General features: G+C 43.2%; 2 protein-coding genes across 2 annotated transcripts in view; both read right to left on the bottom strand.

Annotated features, from left to right (window-relative positions):
* kcnq3 (potassium voltage-gated channel, KQT-like subfamily, member 3) overlaps nt 1-16,599 on the bottom strand; it is a 56,206-nt gene that overhangs the window by 28,091 nt on the left and 11,516 nt on the right. The gene's annotated exons all lie outside the window — the stretch shown is intronic.
* Nucleotides 5,170-7,194, bottom strand: LOC106949711 (tripartite motif-containing protein 16-like). The gene has a single exon (XM_015036146.1). It carries the CDS (start codon nt 7,155-7,157, stop codon nt 5,493-5,495), a length of 1,665 nt encoding a protein of 554 aa, XP_014891632.1. The 5' UTR covers nt 7,158-7,194; the 3' UTR covers nt 5,170-5,492.

Here is a 16,599-nt window from a genome sequence, read left to right as displayed (position 1 = left end):
CCTCCATCGGTTCCTCCATCGGTTCCTCCATGTTTCCTGGATCCCAGAGCTGCTCTGAGCTTGTTTCCTGGAGCAGAACCGTCTCAGCAGCGCCGTGTTTCTGTCCTGGTCAGGCTGAAGCTCCACTGGGACGCGGCGTCGCATCCGGAGCCTTTAAACCTGTCAGGGACTGAGTCATTGGACTATTTAAGCTGCAGCTGTCCTGCAGGTCTCCTGCTGCAGGCCGTATTTCACACGGTAAGCTGACTTTATTGCACCTGCAGAACCACGGAGGCTGCAGCAGCGCCTCTCTTTAAGCCTCAGAGAGGCAACATTTAGTTTTTCTATACGCAGCGACGCCGGATCATTACCTGAGCTGTAAACGAGCCGCAGCAGAGAGACGGAGGTCTTAGCAGTGCAGCTCTGGAGGAGCTTGTTAAATTGACTTCCTGTCACCTGGATTGATCGTCTTCGGCTGATCCTGCTGGTCGGATCTCCGGGTCGGAGTGTCTCAGGTCTCAGCGTTTGGAGGGATTCAGTGCAGAAGCAGCTTCTGTGTTTAGTCGTGGCTCTTTGGCGGATTTAGTAGATTTTATGCGACTGAAACTAAATAACATGAAAACACAACATGCAACAAGTTATGTACAAGTTGCTTCTCTGCAACCCCGACAAGAGAAACGGATGGATCACAGAGGTAAATGAGGATAATCAGGATAAAAAGACAAAAACACATTAAAGTCACATGACACCAGAAGCATCACTGCCGTCTCCTCTTATTTTACGGTACTGAAGCTACAAGCACAGTAAAATAAATCACTGTCAGAAGTAACACGGCTGAATAACTTCTCAGACTCGACATCATTACAAAAACCAGAACAGCACCAGCAGCACAATGTTCGGCACATTAATGCCACGTCATTAAAATTAATCTGAGTGTTTTTCTTTCATTGCTTCAGACTTTCTGAGATGCTCATCTGTCTTAAAGAAAAGTTTCTACCACTTTTATAATCTCCCTGCACACAGGCTGCATTCACACCGGCCCTGTTCAGTCCGCTCTAACTGAGCTCCAGTCCGAAGATAAACGTTTCTGGACATCTGATCCTTGACAACTGGAGAGCAGGACTCCTGAAACATGAACACTGAGGAAAACCCAAACACTGACCCAAACTGTCTGGGTCCAACATCACCGGGTCAGAACCAGATATGGACGTGTGAAAGAGGCGTGGCCAAGTGTGGAGCTGAGTGGAAGGAGGTCGAGACAAAAGAACCGTTTCCAACTCAACGACTTTCCAGACCCACCTAGTGACTTTTATCAAAAAAAAGCAACTAGCAACAAATCTAGAGACTTTTTTCTGATTGGAGAGTTTAATGCCGACTCCACTCTGTGTCCTGAATCAGTAGTGAGGGCGGCCATCAGCCTCTCACGCTTCGTCTGCACAGAAACATAAAGCTGCAACCCTAAACAACACATTTAGTCAGTTTATCAGTAAAAAAAGCAGATCTGGAGGTGAATTCTATACTATTTAATACTTCACAGTGACATTTACCCATCTGTGCTGTGGATGATGCTCCAAAATCTAAATAACATCCCAAATATGTGAGAGACAGAAAAATATTTCTCATTTTGAACAGAAACATAATTCAGATTAAATATGAATATATTTGGTCTCCACAGCTGCAGATCACAACACCGGTCTGATGAAGACATGCTGCTAAACAGTCCCAGTAATTACTTTGAGTTAATATTTCACACAACTGCAAAAATAAAACACTATCCGTGTTTTTCATATTAAAAGTATAATTGCACGTAATTAAACCCATCAGTGTTCTTATTTCTGAGGTAAATTCATGTTTTCTGCTCCAACTTGTGCATGTGAATGTTTTTCTGTCTCCTCATTGAGACGCTGCAGGTTTTGCCGCCTATTTAAAGGAGACATTTCAGGACAGTTTGAGATAAACGCTCATTATCTGACCACGTTTTGGCAGCTTGAAGCCTCAGAGGGACAGTCAGCGTGACGCCACCGGCAGCTTCTGCTGCTTCTCCTCCCGTCTAGGAAAACGCTTCCACAGCTATCGATGCGACATGCTGAGCTGGTCCGAGTCCTCCAGGGACAAACCAACCGGAGACGGGAGTTCGTTTCTGACAGAGATCCTACCTTCAGAATGACAGGATGATCAGCTCTGACTGCTGATGGAAAAACAGGCAGAACAAGCAGAAAATGCTGAAATGTCTCCAGTTCTTGGTGAATAGCAACCTAAAAATACAACAAGTTATTTTCAATTCTAAATCACACGTATGTCTGAAAACAGAGCAACAAAAACACATGCAGCTATTTTATTGCCATAAAGTTTTCTTCCTTTTGTGCCCATTTTTTCAAACTGGTGATGAATCTCATTAAATCTAATACTTTCTTAAACCTTGTGTAACTCCACTGATGGTGCTGGATCCACCTTTGGCCAGTTGGTTCTTATGAACATGAGGCATTATGAGACGCTTGAAGATAAAATTACAGAACAGCTGCAACTGTTCATCGTTATAATGGTGAATGATCCATCATCATAGTGACGGCCATCAGTCACTGGATTCGGATAAAACACACTTCCTTCTGCAGATGCAGAGGAAATAATAGACAATGATTTTAAATCCTTTAACAAAGAAAACAGAAAAGGTTGGAATGAAACGACCAAAACTATGATAGAAAGGATGAAGATGTGAAATTAGTAACTGAAAGTCATATAAACTTGTTTTATAGCCACTTTTCCATCAGTGTTTTGTTAATCGATGCCGTAGGCCGCATTCCCAGCTGTCCAGTTCAGTCCGCTTTAACCCAACTCCAGTCCGTTTGCCCAGAAAGTCCGGTTCGTTTGGGGAGGTGTGAAAGCGTAATCGAACTCTGGTCCTCCTACGAACCTCAATGTGGGTTCAGTTCAAACGAACTCTGGTTCAGTTCGAATGTGAACACCAAGCAGACCAGAGAGCGCTCCAAAAGCAGGAAGTGGACTACAGCACAGGGCATTCTGGGTAAATACAACCAAAACAAACATGCTAGCCTAGCGCTAGCGGACGAAATGGGTCGTGATATTTTGCCAAAGACAAAGGAGAAATCCTCCAACCACTAAAATCTGATGCTACTCCGTTTTTGTTTGGAAGTTGTGCTCAGTGTCTTCTTCAGAACCGTTTCTACTCAAATAGTCCAGAAGTTAGAACTAGAATACCTTTTAGGCTCCCAGTGCAGAAACTGACATTTCAGTACAGCCTGTTCAAAGAACAAGAAACATGAGACATGAGTAGACAGGTGTCGAAGGCTGCAGCCGTCATGGGAGGCGCTGCCCACACTGCTGGATTTATGCAAAATGTGCAGAGAAAAGCTCAGTTATTCTAAATCCTCATCTGTATTTCTATGTTTGGAAAATACAGATCACATTTTTAAATCTTCCTCATCTTTCTCCCTCCTGTGTGATCACACTTTTATTTGTCCGTTTGTTAAAAATCCACTTTTCCTGTCCAGGAAAGTGAGCAGGCAGATAAAGGAGCTCAATGTTTGGATCAAACTGCTAACTTCCAGAACCAGCAGCTTTGGCCCGGGAACCGCCCGAGGTCCGGTGCTAATTAATCCGGAGATCCTTCTGCTGGCTCAGAGTCTGCGTCTCCTCGCCAGAAGTCCTGCCCTCCTCCAAATCTGCTCCTCCTTTTCTCCTCTAGCAGTTAAAATCGGAAGTGCAGGTTTCACAGGGTGACTTTGAGACACACTATTACATCTCATTACCTACTTTTATTCAAACTGATTTAATCTGGCTTTAACTTTATTCAACTGGAATCAGACCAATAATGCTCCTTTATGCCCTGAAATCCTCTTTAATATGTAAAGTAGTGAAACGGCGACGCATCGGTTTCCACAGGATGATCAAAGTCTGGCTGGGAGCCATTTCAACGGGAGGATCCTCATCCTGAGGCCACATCAGAGTTCTGACGTGGACAGAGACTTTCTGAGCTACGTTTAATTAACCAAGGTTGTTAGTTTCCAACTAATTACTCAGCAGGACTTCAGCCGCAGTGCAGAGAAAAACTGGAAGGTTTTCCGGGTCAAAGATCAACTTGAAAGGCTGCCACTGACCTCTGCAGGTCAGAGCGGGACAACTTTCTGCTTTTATTTTTTAGGAGCAGATGTCTGGGTGTTGTATTCTACTTCTTTCTCTCCTCTACTTTTATTTCCGTCTTTCTCTTCAAACCTTTTCCCCACCTCTCTTTGTGTCCATTACATCTGAAATAAACCCAAAGCCATTTCTGATAGTTCTGCATGTATATCAAGTGAAAGCCGCATCGCTCCGCTTGTGAAAGTAAACCTGTTGTGCTACTCAGAAACAATCCTGATTTCCACACCGTCTCATTTACAATCAGTTAGAAACTCGGCCTTCCATCACCTGAAGAACATTTCCAGGATTAAAACACCAACGTTTCAGCAAGATCTAGAAACTCATCCATGCATTTATCTTTAGTCGCATTGATTACTGAAGGTGTCTTTACAAGTCTGCCTAAAAATATCACTCAGACATCTGCAGGTGATCCAACACGCTGCTGCTGGCGTTCTGACTAAAACCAGGAAGACAGATCACATCACCCAGTCCTTACTCTGAGAGAAGAGACTTTAAAATACTGTTGGTGGTTTATAAACGGCTTTGCACCAAATTACATAAAAGATCTGCTGGTGTTGTATCAACCTGCCAGAACCTCCCAGGTCTTTGGTTCTGGTTCTGCTCTGCATTCCCAGAACCGGAACCAAACATGGAGAAGCAGCATTCAGTTTCTATGCACCACAAATCTGGAACAAACCTCACGATAAATGGAAAGCAGCCGAAACTCTGAGTTCCTTTAAGTCCCGACTAAAACCCACCTGGTTGGAGCTGCTTGTGATTAACAAGATCTGGATCATTGACCATCATTTGATGTGTATTGATGATTTTAACTATGGCAGTTGACCAAATGTAATGTCAGTTATCTGTTCACAACTATTGACTATATGTTGTGTTTGTAATTTTTTGGTTTTCATGATGACGGCGGAGTCCGGCGACGATAAAAACAAAAGTGTTTTTATCTTTTTTAAAATCTCTTTCTTACTGTTTATTCAATGTCACATGCTGTTTTTATTTGTTCTTTAATTATGTAAAGTACCTTATAATGCCGTGTTGCTGAAATGTGCTATGCAAATACACCTGATTTATTCAAGTGAAAAAAGCCAGAGAGAACGAACAGCAAATATTTATTTTTCTGATCTACATCCAAAGTATTTAATAGAAAATAGCATCAGCTCTAAGTTGTTTGTTTCAGTTTCTTGAAAAAAGACACAACAGCAGAGAAGTTTAGATTTTCATATGGAGAAATATTTCAGGGTTATATAAAAACGAAGTGATTTACTTTATGACTCCTGGAACGCAGACGACATTTAAACCAGAAAAATAAATACTGGCAGAGCAGAGAAGAACAATGAACCCTGACCAACAATCAGAGAGAAAACCTATTTGGGTTTACAGAACTCTGCAGTGTCTCCAGTCCAGCGGAACCAAACCCCAGCATGTAGCGGCTCAGTGAATCTGGTCTGGACTCTGTGGATCAGAGTCATGGATTCAGAGACGCTGTAGAAGGACAGAAGACCTGCTCTGTGGTCCAGGTACACTCCGACTCTGGAGGAAACTGGACCTGAGACGGGGCTCCAGATGTTGTTGTGACCAAATTGATAACCATCTGAGAAACAATTTAAAGCCCAAGATTTATCATTACCTCCAAATCCACATTCATTCCCACCTCCTGCTCTGCTGATGTTCTTGTATGCGACTGCAACAAAAACTCTTCCTCTAAACTCCACCTCCCAGTAACAAAGTCCAGTCAGACTCTCTCTACTGAGGATCTGACAGTAATCAGTGAATCTGCCTGGATGACTAGAATAAAACTGAGATTGGTTCATCGCCGTCACCTTCCTGTTCCCCTCTGATAGAACCAGCTTTGTGTGAGCCGTGTTTGGATCCAGAGTGATTTCATATGAATATTTTAAGAATTCAGCTCTGGTCTTTGGTTCTGGTTCTGACAGTAGAACATCCACCTTGGTGATTTTCAGTGAGATGTTTGTCCATGAGTCTCTCAGGACGTCCTGTAGTTTGCCTCTGAGCTCTGACACAGCTGCTGTCACGTCCTCAAAGTGTCTCAGAGGACGGATCTTGATGATGGATGAGTGTGTCGACTCACTGAGTGCTGGCAGTGAGTGGTAGTTGAGGAGAAACTGGTTGTGATCCTCTGTGTGTGAGAGCTGCTCCAGCTCAGCGTCTTTCCTCTTCAGCTCAGTGATCTCCTGCTCCAGCTTCTCCTGAACATCTTTGACTCGACTCACTTCAGTTTCCTGCTGGGATCTGATCTGCTGCTTCACATCAGAGCTTCTTTTCTGGAGGAAATGGATCAGCTGGGTGAAGATCTTCTCACTGTCCTCCACTGTTTTATCAGCAGAGACATTGATGGCCTCCACCTCCTGCTGAAGCAGCTTCACATCTTTCTCCTGGTCCTGGATTCTCTGCTGGATGTTTCCTCGTCTCTCCTCCAGCTCTCTCTGCCTCTCAGTCCTTTCTGCTGCAGCTGACACTGTGTCATGGCCTTTATGTTCATCCAGTAAGCAGAAAGCACAGATGCACTTCTGATCAGTGCGGCAGAACATCTTCATCACCTCATCATGCTTAGAGCAGATGTTCTCCTGGAGGTTCTTGGACGGCTCCACCAGCTTGTGTTTCTTAAATGCAGCTGAATCATAATGAGGCTGAAGGTGTTTCTCACAGAAAGAGGCCAGACAGACTAAACAGGACTTGATGGCTTTCAGTTTTCTTCCAGTGCAGAAATCACAGGCCACATCTTCAGGTCCAGCATAGCGGTGATCAGCAGGAGCAGCTTGGAGTCCAGTCTTCTTCAGCTGCTCCACTAAAGCTGCTAGCATGGTGCTCCTCTTTAGTGCAGGCTTCGGTGTGAATGTCTCCCTGCACTGAGGGCAGCTGTATGTTCCTTTCTGATCCTCTTTATCCCAGTGGGATTTAATACAGTTCATACAGTAGCTGTGTCCACAGGGAATCGTTACCGGATCCTTCAGCAGATCCAGGCAGATCGAACAGGAGAAAGTTTCTTGGTCCAGCTGATTCTGCTCCATTTCTGCTCTCAGACACAGCGACTGTGAGTTTCAGTTCCTCGGACCACAAACACGGTTGAGCTCTGATCTACAAACCATGTGTCAATGCATAAAGGCTGCAGCCAATCAGCTTTCAGCTTCAAGGTGTGTTTGAGCAGGAAGAAGAGGGAGGAATATCAGACGTTGATTCCAGGAAGAGGAAGGCTCGAAGTGATAAGGTTTAAAGATTAACCATCTTCACAAGTTTTCTGTTCAAAACAACAAACTACAAATAACATTAGTGAACAATGGAAGGTCGAGTTCAAACCTTATTAGGAAATTAGAAGATAATACAGGGACAAGATAATGTAATTGATATGTATTTCTCAAAGACATGCCCTGAGGCAAGTTAATATGTCAACTCCAGGAAATGATAAACTCTCTAATATAATGGGAAGATAACTTGGTGGATCTGCATGATAAAGCACGGGAATGTGGAACACTGGCTAAAAGTTGGAAAGAGGAAGTAATGGCACAAATCCCAAACCTGGGGAATATTTATACAAATCCAGGAAATTATAGGTCCATTCCATTAACATCCTTCTGTAAAAACTATGTAGAAAGTGATAAATGACAGATTAAGGTAAAGTTATATTTAAAAAATACTCAAGTTCTGAATTTGAAAAGCTGAGAACAGAGAAGAAATAGATCTATATTTTGTTGTTGTTTCCATTAGGTACATTTGAAGACATTTCCCTGTTATAGTTACTGATAAACACCTAATACAACCTGCTGTTTCCACTGGATTTCAGACAGGAAGCAGCAGCCAGGTGCTGTTGGCTGAAGGCCCTGATTACCTGATCAGGTCATTAAGCGACTCGGTGTCGATTAATGAAGCTGAACCAGTACGGCAGATTGGAAGTGTTCAAGGAGAAGGCCTTGGTTGAGAAGAACCAGCAGATTAGCAGAAACCCGTCATACCAGCTGCTGAGCATGGTGGAGGAGGGCGGGTGATGTGGGCTCGTCCTGCAGCCACCGGTCCTGGGTACTTCGGACTCAATAAGGCTACGTTCACACAGCAGGTCCTGATGCTCAGTTCAGATTTATATTTTGCTGAAATCAGATATTTTGTGATTGTTTGTACAACCAATAAAATGCCACTGCAATCCGTCTGGGGGACGAATGATTTACGACCCTAAAGCACCGAGAAGAAGAATGTAGACGTCACACAGCAGCGCTCTGTTTACTGAGGAAATGATCGATCTATGGATCGGTTTTAAAGTTATTCAGCAACGACAGTATCATCACGACCATTGCTTCGTCCAGATTTACTGCGTTTGGCCTCTTCTGGTACCAAATTATGAGGCATGTTGGGTAAAATGCAACATGGCTGCTGGACTGCAGGTGCTTATAGATGCGCATCTGATTTAGTTACAGAAGTGGAAGTGGTACGAATCCGACTGTCTTTTGGGTGAAAAGATCGGAAACGGGTCATTCAGACTGAATGTGAACGCAGCAACCAGGATTTCCTCTGAATGCCAAAGAATTCCAGAAACTTGACCAAACCTTGGTCACCAACTGGACTGATTCCAACAGCAGCAGATTTACATAAGAAAAAAGAAGTTGTTACAACGGCCTAGTCAAAGTTTGGAGCCGAAATAGAGCTCTCCAGAAACAAACCGTTGACTTCATTCCCAGTTGCCTTTTCTCTCAGCAACGTTTTGTTTTTCAGTTTCGTTCTGATTGAACATGTTTCATATTACGGGCCTTAAATCTTTATTTTAAACTATGATGTCATCATTCAGATTTTAAAATGTATTGTTTTCCGTTTCCTCCTCTGATTCTCTGCTTGAGGAACAGTTGGAGTCTCTACGGACGGTGAATCTGCAGCGTCATGCTGTGTCATTAATCCCACGTCTACAGATAATGTGAGTGTGAAACAAACTGTTTTCCAGGATCCAGAGATCCTCTGCAGCTCTGCAACCTGCTGCAGCAAACGCTACCGAGTGTTTTAGCTGGGGTTGCCTAGCAACTGGGACTCGGCTGTGTCATTGTGTTGTTGCGGAAGCACAAAACACACTCATTACAGACAAACACACACACACACATCTTGATCCGAGCCCTCACACCCACCAACCTGCTAAATATAGGTAGGTATTGATGCAGTCAGCAAACCGGTGTCGTCTCAGGAAAACATCGGGTCACGGTTCTGCTTAATGCATGAACCCGGTATCATTCTTTCACTTCAACTGTTTACAGCAACAAGGTGCTCTGATCGCTTTAAAGACCAAACATTGCAGATTTCAGGCTGAAATGAGGTGATTGTGTACAATAACCACTGGAACTGGTCCAAATCACAGTGGTGGAGGGACTGGTGGTGAAACAGCAGGACGTAAGAGAAGGAGACGGCCTCATCAGCCCTTCACAGGTGCTTCAGCTCGGGGAGGAGGAAAACAAAACTGAAACACTGCCGATAAAGACCTGAGCTGGTTTCTACATGGTGACTTGCATCTGCAGAGATGGAAAAACTCAAGTTTTCCATTTACAAAGACGTAAAGCTACAAAAAGAAAAAAATTACTGGAGTCAAGACACTTGAGCTCATTCATAGGAGAGGTTTTTTTATTTGTGCTGACGACTGATTTGCATTTAGAGTACAGAAAACACCTGAGCTCTTCCACTGAAGGTGAACTAAGTCTCTGACAATCCTCCGTTACGTCTTACCTGGGGCTGTGATTGGCTGGGTAATAAACCTCCTGATGCAGAAATCAGGAAGTTGAGGCATCCATCCTTGACTGGCACCAGATTCTCACATTACATCCAACCTTAGCGTTTCCCAGAGGGGTAATGCTGCCGAGGCTGAGCTCAGCTAAGCCCAGGAATTGAGGCTCAAACACCAGGAGCCTGCTAACGAGCTCCCCCCTCCTGGAGCCAGGCCCCATCCAGGCCTGGCTCCAGGATGGGGCCTAGCTCCCCCCTCTGAACCCAGGCCTGGCTCCAGGGTGGGGCGATGAGGCCTAGCTCCCCCCTCTGAACCCAGGCCTGGCTCCAGGGTGGGGCGATGGGGCCTAGCTCCCCCCTCTGAACCCAGGCCACCCTCCAGGATGGGGCGATGGGGCCTAGCTCCCCCCTCTGAACCCAGGCCTGGCTCCAGGATGGGGCGATGGGGCCTAGCTCCCCCCTCTGAACCCAGGCCTGGCTCCAGGATGGGGCAATGGGGCCTAGCTCCCCCCTCCGAACCCAGGCCTGGCTCCAGGATGGGGCCTCTGTCTCCCTATTCCTGGCAATCTTCTCCAGCAACTGTGGAAGGAACGTGCTGACGAGCTGCTTGCCTTACCTTCAGTTTATACTTGGCAGCTTCTAGTGATACCGCTCTGGTGGGCAGCTACTGTACCTGCGTGGCATTGACCAGACCACTTTCAAAAACAGAGAGTTGAAGTGCAACAAAGCAAGCTAAGGTGTGAAGTTTTCTCCACCCACTCCACAGAGTTCTCCAGATCAAAGGTACTCGAACCTCGCAGACAGTCGGGGTGGCGAGTCGACCGAAGAAACTTATTGCCAAACATCAACAAAAAAACACAACTCTGCTGTATGTGAACCACCATTGGACCTGTTTGATATTTGGAACAAAATCTAAAGGAAAAAACAGTTTTTCCTTTTCTGCTGGGTTGATCTTCATTCTCCTCTGGGATCCCAAGAAACTGAAGCAAAAACGCAAGTCAAACTAATGGGAATCATTCTGGCCGTGACCTTGACCTCAGTGCAGCTGCCTCCCATCCCAATTGGTTCCCACTCTTCTTCTGCATGAATATTCCCACTGGGATCACCTTTCCACAGTCCATGTAAGCAACAGTGGTACTGATGTAACAGTCGGACTTCCAAGTGGACTACAGGCCTGAACTGAGCCGTTCAGTGTAACTAAGATGTTGACTCTTCCACTTTCTGCATGTTAGACAATAAATTTGGTCAAAACAATTAACAGATTGAACTCATTCTTGGTAAAAGGGCTTTTAAGAAAAGTTGCTATATTTCATGTATTAATGATAAAGATGAACAGCAACTAAACCAAAAACAGACAGCAAAGGTGTTCAAATACTCCTTCATATCAGAAAACATCTGCTTGGGTCCATCGCTTTGCCTGGAATCACCTTCATGCCAATGCAATCATAAACTAAAGCCATAAAGCTTTTTCTTTGCTAGTTAATACGGTGAAACCAAACTCTGCCAAGCATGTTCCAGCTAATCCAAAAAATACAGAAAAAGGATGTAAAAAAGGCTGCCAGCAGTAGATGTGTGTGAGTTGGCGGCTTTGGAAGAGGAAAGACAAAAAAAGTGGGGCGAGAGGCAGAAATAAAAGGCTGGCGGGAGACGAGAAAGGAACATAGAAGCAGAAATAACCGACAGCTGGTGGCGGGGAGCTGAGAGCATGGCAACAAGAGGCTGATAAAAGAGCAGAGAGTCGACCGCATCCCTGAGAAAATAGTTCAAACACCGGTCCTGAAGAACAGCAACAAAAGAGAAGTAGGTCTCACAGATGCATTGCTGCCTCACCCTTACATTTATCTGATATATATGGATGAAAGCAGAGCAGTTCTCTGCACCTGGACTTGTACGTTCATATAAAACCAGAGCGGAGGCTGATTGGCAGGCAGCAGCAGCAGCTGGGTGGACAACCGATGGAGCGTTTGAGGAGGACAAACACAGACAGAGATGTGAAGCCTGTGATCAATAATTCAGAAGCCAGGGACGGCTGGAAAATGTCAGGCGGCTCTGAATCTTCACACCACTACGAACACAGAGTCTGCAGGTCTGTCAGGTTGAAAGGAGGGAGGTCTCTCTTCTCTGTCCTGGAGCAAACCTCCAGCACCTTTTCCCTGCTAGGAGAAGGTCACGCTGGGTTTCATTAGCCTTCTGTTAGGGGGCAGAATGTCTAACAGTTGTGGGTTTGATTCCTGTTTCCCTCCTGGAACATATCAATCTGCCTTTTGCCGCAGCAGCTGAAGCCAAATTACCCACCAATCTGCATACTGATGCATGAAAGAGTGCTAATTTCTGAGTGTCAGTCCATTTAGTGGGACTAAAAGAGGACTGGACAACTAATCACAATCATCAAACTGTGGGAGAACAAATCAGGTTTTTATAAATGCAACTGCTCCAAAATGTTAAAAAGCTCCATTATAAATGTTGTGGAGCTTAATATCATGGTAGACATAAAAATTAGGACTGCAGGCTATGGAAAAATTTGTGATGTAAACGATCTTTAGCATTTTGACAATCTGATTTGTGGTAGTGTGAGATTTTGCTGCCATGAGACTCAGCCTGACTGGCAAATATGGCATTATGTAATCAGTAACATCACTTAGTAACAGGTAACATGAAGAAGAGGAAGTGCTAACTACTGGAAATATTACATTTGCTTGAGGCCAGTTCAGAAAATCTTAGGAAAGCCAGGGGCCTGGAGAATAAATAACTACAACAAAACACACAGTATTAGATATATGTTGTTTTCAAAAGACACAAAAGAAATGTGTGCACCCTGTTTACCCAAAATAAAAGTTTGGCCCTGATCTTTAGGTGTCTTGTTATAAGCTAGTCTGTAAGTGTAAGGTTGGTAAATTCCCTCCCAGTGATCTGTGAATGCAGAGCAGTTTGTCCTACCACACTGTGGACAACAGGTTCTGTTCAAATGGCCAACGGGTCGCCATCCATGAATGGAGCATCTAAAGTCTTCAACCTGGTGGATCCAGTCTCATTTCTCAGATCTCTGGTCCTCCAGATCTCAATAATATCAAAAAACTGACCTATGGATAAGGTCAAAACTACGTTACACTCATGCTTTACGTAAAATCATAACAGCCTTGAAATAAGGCTGAAACGTCACTTTACTCATATTTCACTTCTGTTGTATAATTTATTCAAATTAAATTTTACCAAGATGAATTAGTATCATCCAGATAATACAGAAAAAACAGTTAAAGGTAATAAAACACAATACATGACTACCAATATGTAAAACAAAGAATAGTGCAAAAACACTTTTAGCAACATAGTCTGAGTATTTATAGATTTTCCCCATTCCATTTTGCTCTGTAATTCACGGAGTCAACATGCTAACAGTTTTAGCATAGCTCAATAGAGTTTACAATAGTCTAAACTAGCATAGCTGCTAACGGGTTCGCGAGGTCGATGTGAACTCGCCAATAAAACTGACTAGGTAGGGAAACTATTGTCAGTCGACTGGCTGTTACATCAAATACAGAGACTCCTCACAAGGTTTACGTCACGCTTTCAGTATAAAACAACGATTAATATCATAATATCAAAGCATACAAGCTAGTTTCATGAACTGATTCGGCAACTTACGAGGTTAGCTAGCTTCTCTCATCACAGCAACGCTCCTACTAACTAGCGCAGGCAAAACGCAAACTGGGGGCGGGGCAACCAATGTGATTGGCTGAGGTTCTTCCTCTTCATCTTTTTTATGGCGTTTGCATGTGCATTACCGCCATCTACTGGAAAAAAATGTGGATCGGGATGCTAAAAACATATTACACATATTTTAAAACTAAACAAAAAATAAACAAATAAATCAAAATAAACAAATAAAAAGTAATAACAACAAAAGAAAACTATATTTTGATTTGCTGAGGTTACCTGAAACTACTTAGTCTATTTGTTAAGATGCACAATCATACATTTTTATACTGAGCTAAACAATAGTTATCACACACTTATAAAATGAATGGAGTTTTAAATATTTACATTTGGGGTAGTTTTATTTCTTTATATAAAACAGTTTAGAATGTCCTTTTTTTGTCAACTTTAAACAAAATGAAAAATTTTTGTTTTTGAAATATGTTCCTAATAAAAAACATCTGGACCAGAAAGCCCCCTTAAAAAACTAGAAATCTGTATTAACCAGTTAAAGCCTGATCACTGCTCTCTGGTTAATCACTAGTTAGAAACTCCCGCTGGTTGTCCAACTGTCAGCAACACACATTTTAGATACATTTGATGAATAGAAATAAAAACATATTTTTTCAGTTTTTGATCTGCCAATCACAAATCAGGATGGAGAACTGGTCAACCTGTCTCTGCCGTACTATTTAAATCATTTAAGGTTTTAGTTTAGCATTAGCTCATTTCTAAACACTGAAAATAAATCGTCTTTATTTCTGTTTAGATGTTTATAGTCTACTTGTCCAAGTCGCCCATCCTGCAGTGGGTCTGGTGTTCGGGTGTGGTCCTGTTTTTATTTAGTGTCTAATGTTGTTCTGCTGGGTCCATTATGTGGCTAAGAAAAACATCTGCACGTTCCAGGCCCCAAATGTTTTCCAGATCTAATTAGCCTTAAATAATCCCTTTAAGGCAGGAGGAGTTATCGGCCTGATCTTTTCAGAGCTGCTCATCCATCATCCAGTATGTTAGTGAACATCAGGATCCATCAGGAGGAGGAAGGAGAACCAGGAGAGTCAGCCTCACTGATGGCTCTGCTTTTAATTAAAGCACTGCAAAAGGAAACTCTTTATTTTAATAAAAATGAAAATGTTTGATATTTTTCAAGTTCCTGAGTAGATTTAATATATTTCATGGATTTAATTAAAGGTAAAACTACCTACATTTGAGTAACACTTTATTTCTGTTTGCAGTGGCTGATGGATCGCTTGAACTGCCAAATATTCATTCAGTGACTTCAGGTTGCAGAGACAATGAGTCCTGGAGGTTCTTCTGTCCCAATCATGGCAACTAACTGAATTCTGTAAGTTCAGCTACTTCATGAAGACAAACCAGTCCAAACGGGATAACTCCACCTTTTCCCTTTAAGAACCAGAACTTCAGGTCTTCACTGGTCCAAAAGCCAAACTGCTGCTGCATCTTTTCACTTTCATGACCACAAACTGGTTCCAGTACAAATAAACAGCATCTTTCTGCTGGGCCAAAGTAAAGAGCCACATTCTCACCTGCTGCATTTTCATTACAAATGTGAGCAAAACTTTGTCAATATTACACTAATGCTGAAAAAATAAAACATAATTTTACAATCACATTGTTCCATTAGATAAGAAGCACAGTTAAAGTCCCATGTCATTAAAAACACACAGCACCGTCATCCTTCTACCACTTCCTGTCTCCTTCTTCATGGTTTACGGCAGTAGCAACATCTGGTTGATGTTCATGTGTTTCCAGATTTACTAAATAAACTTCAATGAAGCTGGAAAACCACCTGATCAGAACATGAAGCTGTTTAGCTGAGCTCCACCATCTCAGAAACTCAGAACCAGAAAAATGGTCAAAGTTTACAGGATGAAACCTTCAGGGAGACGAAATGACGGGTCTTTATAGCGCCACCTCTGGCTCACCACTGGAATCACTTTGGTAGAAATAACTGTTGAGATGATTATTTCACAGAAACAACAGGCTGAAATGTTTCTCCAGATCAGGTAGCGAAGGAAGAAACAGACGTAATGAACGGCTGCAGTGAAAGTTTCTGTCGCCTTCAGGAGGAGAAAAGCCGCATCAGCATCTCTCTGAACGTCTCGGACTCCAGCCGCGTCCTCTCCCGTCCTTCAGGCACCACACGGGTCTGAATCCCTGCCAGTGATTTGGTTTCAGTTTGACGGGGATGTTAGCAGATGATCTGCTGATCCTCTTATTATCAGCGCTACGTCAGTCTGAGCCGCAGCTGGGAGCCGACCGGAGGATCCGGACCAGATTCCTCTTTCTTATTCAGATTAGAAACTGTGACCCTTTAGAAGTTAAACAAAAAGACTGTTAGCAACATGAAAGATTACTTTAAATTCAAAATTGTACTGATATAAAAGGACTATAAAGTTAAAAGGACTTTGAACTCAGCTGATTCTCTTTTGGAAACTGATAAGTAACGAGAGTAATTAGGGGATTTACTGGCAGCCTTAATAAACTCCTAATGTTTAAACTGCTGCCAAGACTGACATCAGTCAAAGTGTGATGAGGCACAGAGTCAGAGCAGCCATGAAAATGTTTTTAATCACAATTTATAGTGAGAACCGATTTACAGAAACACCTGAATGCACCGGCAGGGATTTTACACCAAGAAGCTCAAACTTTAAACCGAGACCAATGACGACGATTTCAGACTTTCTGTTGCATAAAAATTCATTTTCTACACGTATAATTAGATGTCAAACAGAAACGTGTTTCCTGAGATCCAGGAAATGTCCAGAGTTCTGTTGGATCAAGTTAAAAACACTTAACATTTCTTCCACTTGTGTTTTAGACAGAAATGGGTCTTTTAAAGGAAAATAACCCTAAACAGACCAGAAGTCTGGACTCCGTCACAAAGTCCTGATCTCGGTTCCAGAGCTGGAGAGGTGTGTGAGTCCGGCGGCCTAAACCCGACCCAGTTCCTCCGGTTCTGTCAGAGGAATGGGCCAGAAGCAAACCACCGTAAAAACGCTGAGGAGGGAAACCCAAAACGTTTGAAAGTCAGAATAAAAGGAGATTCTG

Source organism: Poecilia latipinna, unplaced genomic scaffold, assembly GCF_001443285.1.
Source record: "Poecilia latipinna isolate Pla-1442-1.1 unplaced genomic scaffold, P_latipinna-1.0 Scaffold358, whole genome shotgun sequence".
Lineage (NCBI taxonomy): Eukaryota > Metazoa > Chordata > Actinopteri > Cyprinodontiformes > Poeciliidae > Poecilia > Poecilia latipinna.
This window is presented reverse-complemented; position numbering and strand designations above follow the sequence as displayed.

Coding starts and splice junctions, on each gene's coding strand:
- LOC106949711 (XM_015036146.1), bottom strand. CDS start 7,157: ATGGAGCAGAATCAGCTGGACCAAGAAACTTTCTCCTGTTCGATCTGC.